The sequence below is a fragment of the Monodon monoceros genome, unplaced genomic scaffold (genome assembly GCF_005190385.1).
Source record: "Monodon monoceros isolate NGI ecotype Baffin Bay Population unplaced genomic scaffold, NGI_Narwhal_1 Super_Scaffold_3, whole genome shotgun sequence".
NCBI lineage: Eukaryota > Metazoa > Chordata > Mammalia > Artiodactyla > Monodontidae > Monodon > Monodon monoceros.
In genome coordinates, this window is record NW_021703780.1 from 98,180,797 (window position 1) to 98,195,989 (window position 15,193).

General features: G+C 41.6%; 1 protein-coding gene across 10 annotated transcripts in view; it reads right to left on the reverse strand.

The window, feature by feature from the left end:
• Positions 1-466: 466 nt before the first annotated feature.
• Positions 467-15,193, reverse strand: part of TMCC1 (transmembrane and coiled-coil domain family 1) — a 221,227-nt gene continuing 206,500 nt past the window's right edge. For 6 of the 10 annotated variants that reach the window (XM_029242590.1, XM_029242591.1, XM_029242594.1 and 3 more), the window contains 2 exons: positions 6,877-7,012; positions 467-4,471 (listed from right to left, as the gene is read on the reverse strand). In XM_029242590.1, the coding sequence (XP_029098423.1) occupies positions 4,157-4,471; positions 6,877-7,012 (451 nt within the window). In that variant the 3' untranslated portion in view covers positions 467-4,156. Of the gene's footprint in view, positions 4,472-5,013; positions 5,165-6,876; positions 7,013-15,193 lie in introns of all 10 variants that reach the window. The other 4 variants (XM_029242599.1, XM_029242598.1, XM_029242597.1 and 1 more) reach the window with 2 other exon arrangements.

Consider the following 15,193-nt stretch of genomic DNA (forward strand, 5'->3'; position numbering starts at 1 on the left):
ACCTCAAATGTTTTATAAAGTAAGTTTTCACTCCCATCATAACATTGGTTTATTAACAAAGCCTTGTAACAATGGACAGGGATTATCATACCCATTGTGGGCATCAGATGCTGAATTTGGGGGGTACTGCCTCTCAAGAACTCCCTCCCAAGAACTCCCTCCAAAGCACTAAAAGGCAGTCCTACCGACCAGCCTGAAGGAACTGTGGCAAAATGCCAGTCTGAAGTGAAGTGTATACAATCCAGGGAGACGGTGACAGCTACCCAGCTATCAGCTATTGGTTACAGTTTTAAGATACTGGCTAAACACACACACACACACACACACACAAACACACACACTCACTCACATACTCACAAAGTTTCTAATGCAGAAACTAGTGGAAAGTTTTCAGACTGACAAACTTGTCACCGGAACTGAATATGCAAAAATAAAGAGCAAAACAAACCCGAGTCCAACCACCTCGTTAATAGCTGAGGTCTTTATTTCAATTTGTATGTACAGTAAAAGTGCTGCTGAGAATCTGCAGCAACCAGACAACACAAAAATGTAATTCTCTCTCAACAATTAGCAGCTTAAGATCTATCAACTACAGTGTTAATGTTCACACGTTCACAAGTGTCATTTCTGTACTTTTCAATTCGTGCAAGTGAGTTTTTATTCTTACACACTTTGATAAAACACACTTACAGTCTAGTAGTCAATCCTACTGAGGGCATCACCCAGCATACACGACACACAGACAGAAATGTTAACTCTTAGAGCCACGTTCAAAATCCCCAGCTTCACGTGGGGGTGGGAACCATAATTTTACCTGTGTCAGTTTTTTGATAATATTTGGTTTTGTTTTGGATGCACATTTTCTGAGGTTGAAAGGCAGCTCCTCACTGGAGCTCACTTGGAATTCAGCATTTCATCTGACTGTACCTCAAAGGAATATGAAATCAGAAACAAAACCAAATACAGCAAAGACCACATGAAAATTATGCTCATTGTTACGACATGGCTAGCAAGGAAGGCTTGATCTGAGTTTTTCTTCGTATCAGATTTTTACCTCAATTGGGTGGAGGGGGTACAGGGGAGAGAGAAAACCCCACCCAGTCAGGCAAGTGTAAAATTTAACCTACTTTTGCTTCTTAAGGAGCCAGTGGAATAGAAAGCCTTCCTTGCTAGGATGCACTGAATATCTTTCCAAAGAACTGAAATTGGAGCAGACAGAAGTGCTGTTCAACTATCATAAAAAAAGGTAAATGTTAGTCACTCTACAACCTGAACAGAGTCACCCAGGCTACCATAGTCAGCCTCACACACCAGCACTAACCAGTAATCCAGGAATGCTTCATTTCAAATGGAATGCTTGTAGTCTTTAAAAGAGAAGAAGCATTAGAGTGATAAGTTTCCATCCACAGAACTGTTAAACCATTAGAGCGAGGTTATAGAAGAGCTTTGAATAGATAAGAGAACCCAGGAACAGCCACAATGCAAAGAAGCTCAAAGGCAACAGGTATAGGCAGCACAAAGTGGAAGGAAGGCAAGAAAATAGATGCACGGTTACAAACAGCATTAAATGCAGACAACTGTTGGGCCTGGTAAATAATCAAGGGACAAGAGATCTAGAAAGCCATTACCGTGCCTGACCTAGCCTGGAGGTCCTTCCGAGGACATTTTGAGAATGGAGGATGGACAGTCAGCGCGGGCCTGTTTGGCTGGGAGCTCAGGGGGCTTTCCAGAGGTGAAAACCTTCCTTTGACAGAAACTGTCCCAAGGCAAATGGGAACAATTTCAATCCATCTAGCCAGTGACTTCCAGTGCCCACAATACTTCGTAGTCTCTACACAGTTCACGGGACTCAGAAGTTCTGTCTTAGAAAAACTGGAGGATTGTGGCTAGAGCATCTTTCCAGTAACTTTGTGGGACTGTCTTTCCCTCACTAAAGCACAAAATTAGGAAAAACTGTGCTAGTTCGACAAGGTCATGGTGTCCTTTGGCACTTCTGCCTAAAGTCACTGCAATACCTTTAGGCAAAGTTAACATTGTAAATACATAGGCTTGAGAACAATTTGTTTTTGGCCTGAACATAAATTGGTTCCAATTATTTTTTAAAAGAAAAATCACCCCTGTGGTGCCTGCTCTGGGCACTGATTTTGAGAGGTCAACAGAGCTAACAGGTGTACTACAATCACTGGGGGATGGAGTGAAGATTGGGGTACCTGAGTTAAAATATGAAAATTATTATGGAAACAACATGCTGTTTCTGAGAAGGCCAGCCTGCCAAGCCACAGGAGGCTGGAGCTGTCATGTAAGCCATCCTCTCAGACAGACAGGCAGTGTTAACCCAGTTCCAGAAGAATTTCCTGGTATAGGGGAGATGGGCAGGGCATGCTTTGCTACTCTTTTCAGGGCAAAGTATGTGCCCCTTGCTCATCACCTGGTTGCACAGAACAGAGGCCAAGAGGCAACAGCATTTGTGATTCAATACTATGAATACGAAAAGGTTGGCCAAGCTTTCTAGATAGGCTCTAAAAGCCCAAGTTCCGCCAGGATGGTAGAACTGGTTATAGGATGGCGAAGAAGGCTCAGTCCATTTTTCTAAACTGTCTATAAAGGTCCACTGAGCATAGTTATGTTAACAAGTCAGTTTAGATGAAGAGGACGCTGACAACATTTTATACCCCAAACGTGAGTCCTTCTAACCTGACATTTGCTTTTCTGCTCTTTAGGGAGAAATCACCTTCAGTTGATTCTCTTGGGCAGACAGAATAAAGCTTTGAAATTAAAGATGCTGGGGCCAAAATGCAGACAGAAGATTCCACATCACTTTGGTTTCAGTAATTAGGGGGTGTTAAAAAATGAACTAAGAAAACACAAGGAATTACTTATGACTCTCATAGTACAGTCTCAATTTTTCCTACAGATAATCCCAGCCCAAAGTCACTGGGTAAACATATTATTGGGGCAAAAAAAATCTCTACCCTATCATGCTGGCTTGTGGAAACAGCCTCCCCCTCTCCCTGCGCACCCCTTTCCTCTCCAACCAAGCCAAGCCCATAAAGTGGTGGTGTGGGGTGGCAGGACACCAAAAAGCAGTAGCAGCAGCCAGAGGATGGAGTTTAAGCTGGGTCTCAAAACAAGGGTGTCAGAGGGTGGCATTTACAGCAAGTGTTCCTCTACTCAAATTGTTTCAAGACAAGAGGGAGCAGCACACTTAAATATCCACACATTTCTTCATTTAAAAACATCACTTCTTTATTTCAAAGGAAAAAATAAAAGACCCTCCCAACCCTTTCCAAAAAAACCCAATAATAATAATAACAATAATAAAAAATCCTATTAGAAACCATAAGGAAGCACTGAGAGTTTGAGTATTACATTCTTCAAGTATGCTGTTCAGATTTTTTGTTTTTTAAATTGGTGACTATACACATATTTAAAAAAACCTTAAAAGTGCAGCCACGGGATTTGCTTAAAGTTAAGTATTTAGAGGGCTACTTCAAAATACTGTAGTAGGACTGTGCAGTGATCCTTTGGGGCATGATGCTCTCACTTGTGTATCCTAGCAAAGGTTAAGGGACCAGGTTCAAAAGTGATCATACTTCCAGGGTTACCATGAGTGGCCAACTTGGGTGAGAAAGCCAGGGAGATCCATGTGTTCTTCCACGGACAAGGAAAATCCACCCTGAATCCAGAAATTCAGACATGGAATGTGGTAGGACTTCACAGTAAAGTTAGTCTGGGAGGGGGAGAGGTGGTGAGCCCAGACAAGGCAGGGTGTTAGGTTTAACTGGTTTCCCTAATCAGGTTTTCGCATCTTTTTAGTGGATTTTAGTGCAGTCCTTCAAGCCACAATTTAGAATGCCCTTCAGTGTGCTCCAGATTGTTGGTTCATGTTAAAGGACTGTTTAAGATCTGCATCCCAAGGAAAATCATGCTACATAAAAATGATCCAAGATTTTTGCCCAAAAAACTTCTTGGATAAAATCTAAAAAATACTATTGCAATTGCGTCTTTTGAAGAAAAAAACATTATTCTAAATGTAAACAGATTCACTCAACTCTTTTGTTGTTGTAGAAAACTTCAGAGTAGGTAAGTTGCTGTCTAATTCTTCGCCGCATGCACTCGCCAGAGGGTAGGGGAGCACTGCCTTCTTGTGCCAGCATCATCTGGAGGAGGAAAAGAACCGTTCCACGTAGCTGAAGAGGGCATCCCAGTGCTTCCAGAGAAAGGCAATGAAAACCACAAGGAATAAAGTGCTGAACGTCCTGTTGCGAGTCTTCATGAGGGGAACCACGCAGTTGGCTACCGTGGAGACAAAGACCAGAAGGACTGCCATGACCGCCAGGAGGATGTTGATGAGTTTGCCCAGAAGGTTCCGGGCAGTGGCATTCTCCAGCCCTTCCAGCTGTACCACCTGCTGCTGCTGCTGCTGCAACTCCATCTTGGAGATGCGGGTCTGGCACGCCTCCAGGGCCTCCTGTGGGCCAGACAGGGAAGAGTTAAGCTTTCTGCTCACAAGCACTCTGAATAGCTGACATGCCTCTTGGGCAAGCCAGATGCATCTTGAGCCACGCCAATGATTTAAAATATGCTAGAGTCTTGAATGTGAGAGGCCAAATGCATAACTCACAATTCAAGTAACTATTATACACCTAAACTGCCTTCCATTGCATTCCTGTGGGACAGCTCACAGGAAGCAGTTGCCACAATTAGATTTGGTCTTGAATATTTTAATAACAAGATCTCAAATATATGATTTTGTTTCTCTTTTCTTCCATTTAAAAATTATTAAGTTGCACAGGACACACACAATTGTTCAACATAAAAACATTTCAAATAGGACACAAAGGCAGTCTCTCTTGGTATTTTCCTCAGTTCCAGTCCCTGCCCTTGACATAACTCTGTCAATTTGGTGTGTGTTCATCCTTTCACCCGTGTTTAAGTCTATACACATATGTCCCTAGGGATATGCGTGGAATTATTTAAAAATTGTCTGCCTTAATGAAAATAGTATCATACCCTAGGACTGATCCACAGCTTGCTTTTTTCACTTGACAGCGGGTCCTGGAGATCTCTCCGTGTCAACGCGTAGAGGCCCACCTAGTTCTTTTTAACGGCTACCTAGCATTTATAGCTTGGATATGTCACAGTTTATTCAGCCAGTTCCCTACTGGAGAGACATAGGTTATTTCCAACTTTCCCACTATAACAATGGAGAGGTGAACATTCTTTGGACATCCCTGTACACACTACCTGGTGTTTTTCAAGTTAAATAACTCCCTGACATCAGGGGAAAGGGCTCCCTGCACTGTCTTCTTAAGAAGAGTTGATCTCTGTGAAGAGGACAGACACTATGCCCAAACACTTGACCAAACATTTCAGGTGATCTGCTCCTCTCAAGGCCATAATCTTGACCCATGAGTTTATATAAAATTTACCATAACACTCAGAGGACAGAACCTATTTCCTTAGCAATGGTCAGATACCCTCCAAAGCTCAGCAGTGGTGGGAGCCCTGGGATTTTCTGATCTTGGTTTCAGTGGGCCCTGGTTTCCTGGGATTTGAGGTGAAGGCTAGGCAACTTCAGACTGAAGCTAAGCTAGAGAATGGACATACAACAGATACATTCCAGCCCAGAATGACCTTGGGGAAAAAAACTAAAACGTAAGCAGAATTCCGGGGCATGGAGAAGATGGCATCTGGGCAAATGATCTAGACATTCCCTTGATTCTTTGTAATAAAAGTTTCCCGGACCAGTTCCCTTCTCTAAGACTAGTTTATTTCAAGATGCTTTCATATGAAACCACCAACTGTTTTCTTAGAAATATCTCCCAAATGGGATGAGTAAAAGTTAAATATCGTATTTTCCCAGAGATTAAACTAGAGGAGTATTAGCCTTAAACATTATCGCCTCATGTGTTATTCTTGTAAACTGCCTGGCAATGCACCTGTAAAAGGTTTGGATTTGGCAGCTAGCACAAAAGCCCCCTTTACCATAGAAGAAGATAGGTAAGATGGCCCTGAGACGTGTCACAGCAGCTCCTGAAGCAGCAACGAACAGACGTAACACATGTGCTTTTCCATGTACTGAGACAACTGTGATCCTAAGAAGCATTTCCTAAGAACGCAAGCAAGCATACCACCTCCAAATGGCACAGACTTTTGAGAAATGCACCTCATCTGAAGAGCAGGTGTATTACAGTTGGTATAAGCTTCTCAATATTCTACCCTCTCCATCCTTTTTTCCCCTAAACATTTTTTTTATTGTGGTAAAATACACATAAAATTTACCACTTTAATCATCTTAAAGTGTTTAATTCAGAAGCATTTAGTAAATTCACAATGTTATGCAACCATCACTACTATTAAATTCCAGAACATTTTCATCATCCCCAAAATAAACCCCTACCTTTTACCTATCACTCCCTTCCCCCTTCCCTTAGTTTCTGGCAACCACTAACCTACTTTCTCTCTCCACAGATCTGCTTATTCTAGACATTTCTTATAAATGGAATCATACACTATGTGGCCTTTTGTGACTGGCTTCTTTCACTGAGCATAATGTTTCAAGGTGGATCCATATTGTAGCATGTATCAGTACTTCATTCCTTTTTTTCTTTTTTTATTGTGGTAAAATACGTATAACATAAAATTTACCATCTTAACTATTTTTAAGTGTACAGTTCAGTGGTATTAAACATTTATAATGTTGTGCAACCATCACCACCATTTATCTCCATAGCTCCTTCATCTTATAAAATTGAAACTCTGGACCCATTAAACAATAACCCACCCCCCATCCCCCTAATGCCTTAGCCCCTGGAAACCAACATTCTACTTTCTGTCAGCCTTTTGCTTTTACACCTGATCCTTCATGCTAACCTGAATGTCCCGAGCCCGTTCATAGGACTGATATGCAATTTTCTCTTCCATGCTGGCCAATTCCTGCTTCAAGTTCAAGATTTCATTCTGGTGGAGCTCTGTTAGGTCATTTAGTTGTTCTTCTAATCGTTCACATCTAAGAAGGGGGAAAAGTTAAATTTTTTATGCATTCTGTATTTTTCTTGGTATTATTCACATCCAATCCCCAAAATCCATTCTGCAAAGGAAGAAAATAAAAGCACAAAGAAATTAAGTGAGTGGCCTAAGGTAACAGGGCATGCTAGTGGGTACAGCTCTTAGTGCCTGGAATGGACAGCTTGTCACAAGGCCATATCATAGCAGCAACATGGCTCTTCCACATCTCTCAACACACGGTATTTGTAGTGAGGCCAGCAGCCCTGATTAGCTTTAAGCACACCCGTTATAAACGAGGCAGTTCTTATTCTGCTCTGAGCAGTACATGGGAGAGGCAAAAACTACAGCAACATTAAGCAGGTCTTATCAGAAGATAAACAGCACATAAATGGAAACTGACCTTCTGGCAATCACCAGTAGCTTATACCAACACCCGGCAGGTCACTCACCTGTATGTTCATTATTCAGAGCCCATCATCACTAGAGCCAAGCACAGTGTCTGTGACAGTGTCAACAGATATTTACTGAGAGCCTTCTGTGTGCCCGGTATGTTCAAAGTGCTGCGGACACTGTTAAGCAAGACAGAACGCCTGCCCTCAGTTTACGTTCTGCAGTCGGGGTGGAAGGCAAGAAAACCAAGATGACCGCAGGCATGGATAAGTAAACCAGGAAAGATCAGTATGGGCATATGGCAGAGTGCCCAGCGGCTGGCGAAGCTGGAATGGTCAGGGAAGGCCTCTCCCCCATTCAATGCTCTAAACAATGAGAGCTGAAACCTGAGTGATGACATGAATAAGCCCCGTGAAGCTGTGAGGGGAAGAGTATCTTAAAGCAGAAGGAATTGCAAGTATAAAGGTCTCAAGATGGGAATTAGCTTGGCAGGTTTTAGGGACAGGAAGTAGGGACAGTGTGGCTGCAGGTGAGTAAAAAACTGAGAATGCAGGGAGATAAGGTTACTCAGGAGGAAGGATCATTTTGTTCATCTTGCACCTCTAGCATTTAGTACTACATATGAAAAGGTTTATTCTACATAAAGATGGGACCTGGGCAGGGCATCTAAGGACCAGTAGGATTGGAACAGTTTTAAAGGACGAGATCAGAGATTCCGGGTGGAAAAAGAACACAGGTAAAGGACAGGAGGTGGAAATGTATAGGTTAACTGGAACAGTAGGCCTAAGTTGGAGAAAAAAAAGGAAATCTGCCCGTAAAAGGTAGGTAGGGGAGTGGGGATTCTGGAATAGACAGTACAAGGGCCCAAAGCACACTGCTGGGTGGGGGTGGAGTGCGGTGTGGTGACATGATGAACACGGTGTTTTAAGAAACTGGGTTGTCTGCTAGTGGTGAAGCTTGGGGCAGGTTGTGGGTGGAGTTCAAGGAACCAAAAAAGGAGCTAAGTAGGTAGGAGAAAGGTTGACGACTACACACTAAGAAGCCTAGAAAGGAAAGAATAAAAACAGGTCTAGCTTAGGGCTACTAGAATGGAAGCGTCTCAGTCAGACAGAGGGCTCATCCAAACAGGAGAATATATACAGTTGGGGTTCCACATCCTGCAGGTTCCACCAACCTCGGAATGAAAATATTTAGAAAAAAAAAATTCCACCAAGTTCCAAAATGCAAAACTTGAGTTTGCTGTGCGCCAGCAAATATTTACATAGCATTTCCATTGTATTAGGTATTATATGTACTCTAGAGGTGATTTAAAGTATGTGGGAGGATGTGCACAGGTTATATAAGGGACTTGAGCATCTGTTGATTTTGGTATCCGTGGGGGTGGAGTAGGGGGAATGTGTGTCCCGGAACCAATGCCCCGCAGATGCTACCGCTGAGTGCTGCCCAGGCAAGCACACACCTAACACTAGCATGTGAGTCTCAGCAGACTTCGTATTAAAAAAATTAAAATGTCAGAACAAACTCAAACATTTAAAACTACCCTCCCTTTTCCTCTTGTTTTTAACCACATGTATAGTACACAAACTTTTAAGGAATACATGCAAGTTCTCTGTTCAAGGTAATTTTTATGTGGTGGCATCACCAACATTCTCCCTTCTAATAATTGTATAATGAATAATTATATTCATTTATATCCTAAACTCCATTCCTTCTCTATGAAACAAGGATTTAAAAAAAAGGTGCAGCTGACCCTCTTTACTATGTTACTGAATCCTATTTAGTTCTCCTGTGTCCTTGATAAGAATCTTTGTGCTGCTTTCTTTCCCACTGAAACTGTCACTAAAGTGACTGAACAATTGATCAGAAAGGTTTCCACTTTTTGTCCGTAACTAGGGCGGATTCTCTGTGACTCTGCCTTTTCACTTTATCTGTGACCCTGGGCATGCTCAGAAACAGATGCCACCTCTGGAGTTGATTTTCCACCAAATTTTAAGTTCAACAAATGCCACAAGATTATGTTAATATATTGTCTTTTTATGATTGTCCTATTAAGCTCATTGTTTGTGGTGTTTTCAGTGTTCGATGATTTCGTTATTCTTTCTCCTCACCACAGAGGGGCTAGACACCTTTTAAAAGTGGTGTTCCATTGTGTCAGTCCCTTGGGATTTAAGGGAAGGGCTGGGCCTGGCAGCAAAGAACTGTCCTAAGCTAAGGATTGATGTGGGGTGGCAGGGAGGGGAGCCTGGTGGTAGTGGCAACCAGCCTGCATGCTGATGAAAGCAGACCCAGATGACATCTTTGGCATGTGTTCCATAGGCTACCACCTCAACCCCTTAGCCCACAAATTGTATAGTCTTTCAGGCCTTTCAGGAATGTTGGAGAATCTTATTTGATATTAAACATGGCTCACAAATACCATTAGAACAAATTAAGAAGTAATAGCAGCAGCTACCATTTATTCAGTGCCTCCTATGTAAATTAACGTCCACAACCCCAAGAAGGGAGTAGGTATTATCTTCACTTTACAGATGAGGAAGCTGTAGCTCAGAGAGGTAAAGAGACTTGCCCAAGGGCACACAGAAATTAAGCAGGGGAGCAAAGATTTGAATCCAGGTTGGTTTGACTTTAAACCCAAAGTTCTTAACCTCTGTGCTATGATGCCACTTTGAAACAATTCAAGAAGCCCAGATAAACTAATTCCCTTCATAAGTAAGAAATGTGAGTCAGGTCTAAAGCTGATCCAAATCACATAGCCACAAAGGGGCCTGGACAGTACTACACTGATGTGATGGTTTGAAGCTTTATGTCAAGGTGGAGTCAATGGGAGGAGGAGTGTAAAAAAAAGATTATGGACCTAGAATAAAAAAGAAGATAATAACAAGTGTCGGTGAGGACGTGGAGATTTCGAGCCCTGGTATACTGCTGGTGCAACTGTTCTGGAAAACAAATTTGGCAGCTCCTCAAAGAGCTAAACATAGAGTTACGATATGCTTCAGAAATCCCACTCCAGGTATACACCAAAGAGAAATGAAGACTTATTTCCACTCAAAATTTGTACACAAATGTTCATAGGAGCATTATTTATAATGGCCCCAAAGTGGAAACAACTATCAACTGGCGAGTGGATATATAAAGTGTGGTCTACTCATACAATGCAGTATCATTTGGAAAGAAAAAGAAACGAAGTAATGACACATGCTACAATATGGATGAGCCTTGAAAATACTATGTTAAGTGAAGCATGCCAGTAAGAAAGACCTGAAAAATGTATGATTCCATGTATATGAAATATTCAAAATAGGCAAATCTATAGAGACAGAAAGATTAATGGTTGCCAGGGGCTGGGGCAGGACTGAGAAGATTGGAGACTGATGAAAATGTCCTAAATAGATTATGGTGATGGTTGCATATATCTATGAATATACTAAAACAATTGATTTGCGTATCTCAATAAAGCTGTTAAGAAAAATTATGGATGCCTGTAGTTTACTTTGAAATGCATCAAAAAAATACAACAGATAAAGGATGGACAGATGGAAAGATATACAATAAGACAGTATTGTAAAATGTAGAATCTAAGAGGTGGGTGTATGGATGTTCACTGTACAATTTTTTTCAAGTCTGCAGTGTGTTTTAAAATTTTATAATAAACATTGGGAAAAAATGATTATAGGTGTTATAGCCAGAAGCACTTGGGTTTGATTCCTGGTTCTACCTCTCAAAGTTGCATAGCAAGTTCCTTCATCTATAAACTGAGAGTAATAATCTCTACCTTGTATATGCATTTGAGTACACAGGAGGTGTTAAAAAATGTCTCTCTCCTTTCCATCTTCACAGTCTACTAAGAACACACTGGCCCTTTCGAAAATGTTTCTACTGCATAATGAAGAAGGCATCGCGTGAGTACGTGCTCCCTGAAAGGAATTCATGGGCAATTTGAAAACCTTTTTAACTAACCAAATATTTCCTGTGGTGACTGACTCATGGCCTTAGTCTCATCTTAGGCTCATCGGCAGTCCACATCACTGTGCTAACTACAAAATAAATCCAATATCTCACACCCTGTTTTACATGTCTCTAAGATGATCACTATTTCACATACCTCCCCCGTCCCCTTTAGAGTTGTTAAAATCAGTAGGTTACAAAGAGAAATACACCACAAACAGTTAAAGTATTGTTTGGAAGATAAAAATAAGTTCACTGACTATAAAGAATCTTAAATTCTAGGGATGAGAAAAAGCCTACTTAAATCTCTTTCCATCAAGGAACTATTTCTACAACATCCCTGACAAGCAATCTCTCTGTGAACACCTCTAGTGGCAGGGTATGGTTTTTCCTAAGGCAGTTGTTTTCACTGCTAGATAGATACAGCTATCCATCTAAAACTGAACTAAAACCTAGCGACTCATAACTCTCACCTCAAGCCCCCTCTCTCATCTACATTACCTGTGATACCTGCATTCAGCAATAGGAGATAGTTCCCTATGGATTTCCACACAACTAATCCCTAAAGTCCTGACCGCACACGCATCTGTCAGTATCATTTTTTTTTTTTTTGCGGTACGCGGGCCTCTCACTGTTGTGGCCTCTCCCGTTGCGGAGCACAGGCTCCGGTCGCGCAGGCTCAGCGGCCATGGCTCACGGGCCCAACCGCTCCGCGGCACGTGGGATCCTCCCAGACCGGGGCACGAACCCACGTCCCCTGCATCGGCAGGCGGACTCTCAACCACTGCCCCACCAGGGAAGCCCTGTCAGTATCATTTTTGAACTCAGGCTGCTGACTGGATTCTTTCAACTCATCTCTCTTGCCTTATGTTATTTGTAAAGATAAGCCTGTCTTCTATTCCACTTGTCTTCATCCTGGGTGAAGACACAAAAGGCAGGAGTTAAGGGCAAGGCCACTCAGAGCTTAGAGTTTGCTGCTAGAGAGTATCTCAGCCCCTAAGCCTGGTAACTGTCCTTGCTAGGGTGATATACATTTTGTTGTATATCATAAAAGGTCAGGTGAGAAGAAGAAAGAATAAGTCAGCCTATTTTGTAATTTTTGCCTAGGGCTCAGGAATTTCATACATAAACCTCTAATTGAAAAGCAAAATCGCATTTGCATTTGTGTTTTATTTATCCTCATGCTCTTGTGAGCACCCATCAATTTAAGGGGACAGGAATAAAGTGAACAGAAACTTGCCAGGTGGCAAGTGACAGGCAGATTAGGGTATAAGAAATGTTTTTTCTTCCAAACTTTTAACACTTTAACATTCCTTTGAAATGCAACCCTTGAATCCTATATTCTCTTCCAGAATTTTAGATCCAAATTGATGTAGACATTAAGAATTTTCAATACATATAATTTTAAGTCCCCACTTAATTAGATTTACCAACACGCTTTATTGATTTCTTTCACCAATGGTGTGAGTTCACGTTTTTTCTTCTTGAAATATATCCTGTAGTATTTCTTTCAGCAAGGTTTTATAAGAGGTAATTTTTATCTACATGAGTCTGAAAGTGTCTTGATTTTATCCTCTTCCTTGAATAATGAATCAGGTGGACAGAGCAGCCTACATGTAGTTATTCTTCCCTAGCACTTGGAAGGTATCATTCTGTTGTTCTCTGGCAGTATAATGTCTCATTTATTTCGTCTCCTGTTTCACAGCGGGTTTCTTTCATCAACTAGATTTCCTTGTGACATTTGCAGTTTTTGTTTGAGAGTATTTTATGGAGTTCCCTCCTGCATGTATCTCTTTCAGGTTCCTTTTTGGGCTGTTTCATGGCTTTGGGTTGTGACAAAACACGTTTTGGATACTTACACCTATGAACAGCTAAGATGATTTATTAAATAACACCTGAGGCTGCCCCTCAGATTTTTTAATCCATTTGTGAAAGGAGAAATTCTATAATTATTTAACGCTATGCATGAGTATGTAATACTATACATAAATAATGGAGTACTTGCAAAAGTCCTCAGCACTTGTTTCTAACTCTTGAAGCTTATAAACCAATGTTTGTCATATAATGGTCATTAACATGTCACAGATTCTGGAAACCATTTTAGGACCGAATTTTGTTCACTCCACATTATATCTAAAGGCTCTCCACCTTCACTGCTTCTGCTTTGCACCTTCTTTTGACTTAGGGATGTTTTTATGCTGTGTTATGCAGTTTGTACCAGCCGATGTATCAGCTCATCCAGGTTTTGGACTCAAATCCTGGCTCTGCGACACACTGGTGTGAGTGACCCTGTTCATCTGTTAAGAAGAAATCTATCTACTCCAAAGGGCAACTGTGTGGATTACATAGGAGGTAGATGCCTGGCAAAAAAGGCTACAACCCCTAGGTGAGGTGGTTCAAAGGCACCGCTTGTCGACTGCCATGTGATCCCAAGTACTACTACATGGCTCCACTGTTCACGGCTTCCTGCTTCTGATTTTTTCCTCTAATCCTTCATTTCTTCATCTATCTCCACATTCTCAATTTCATATATTCTGGAATTTTCATTGTTTCCAGTATATTCATGTTGTTTTTTCTATGACATCACACAAATGGGTTTACTGGGCACACATTCTGTCCTTCTCAACTCTGGGCACAAGCCTCTTCTTACTTCCTCACCAGCAGGGCCAGCACAAGCATACAAATGGCTCCTGCCATTATCTGGCTCAAGTCTGCCAGATAATTCAACTAGTTCCATTCACTGGCCTGTTCCAAGCTGTCCTTTAAATTGATAAAAACCTCCTATCTACCTTCCTTTCATGGCATGTGTTTTGCATGTGTGTGAGGGAAAGTCTCTTAAATAAATTTTAGCTGATCTTTGCAAATCTTCAGAAAGAGTTGAGTAGAAAGTGCTAATCCTTACCATGGATTACCATACCCTTGTAGAAAATGAAGTCTTTCAGAAGTTGAACAATTTACTCACAGTTACGTGGGAATTAACAGCAAGATCTCCTCAAGCTGAGTCTTCCTAAATGGGAAAAACTCCAATGGGGTAATTATCGCTCCCAAAGATAGCACTTTATTAGCAAATAGTTAAATAGCAAAGTAGCATTTCGGTAAGTAAAATGAGCTCCATTTTCCCACAGATGAAACACTAACAAGTTAGGAGACTTGCTGAGGTGACACAAAGCTGCAGAACTCAGGGGTGAAGCAAAACCCACAACGGGTCCAGATGAAACAGCCCCATTAATTCATCCACTAATGACTACCAGCATTTACTTCCCTCTTCAAGTCATAAGAATTACCTGGAGAATGATGGCTTTCTGAAAGAACAGAAAAGTTGAAGCTGTTATTGTGTAGCTGTAACCCTATTACACTCACACAAACAGTTGTGTTTGCGTTACCATAGTAAGCACCTCCAATCTGCAGGAAACATCAGGGAGGAGACTGAGAAAGCCATAAAATTTGAGGCTTTTGCAAAACATGATGAACAAAGAGGTTGGCAAGATGCCCCTGGTGTCCTGCAATGCAGTCTTCTGGGTTGCCTCAGTACCCTGAAAAAACTGTACTGGCTTGTCATTATTAAAACACTTTCCCTAATTTTTTCACCTGGGTCACGGAAGTTTGTTCCTCAGCTCTTTTCACAACCTCACGACCTGCAAACTGAAAGCACAAACCTGACCATGCTTAGCAATTTCCAATCAAGCATTTTTTCAGTGTTATCAGCCTGAGTGGCTTATGTAATCCACGTGTGAAATTACGGTCTGCAAACAGGCTAACACAAAGAGCCCAGTGAAAATGATGTGGTGTTATTTGGGGTGGAGGAGTGTGTGTGGTGGATGAATTTGGGGTTCAATCTAACCTACTT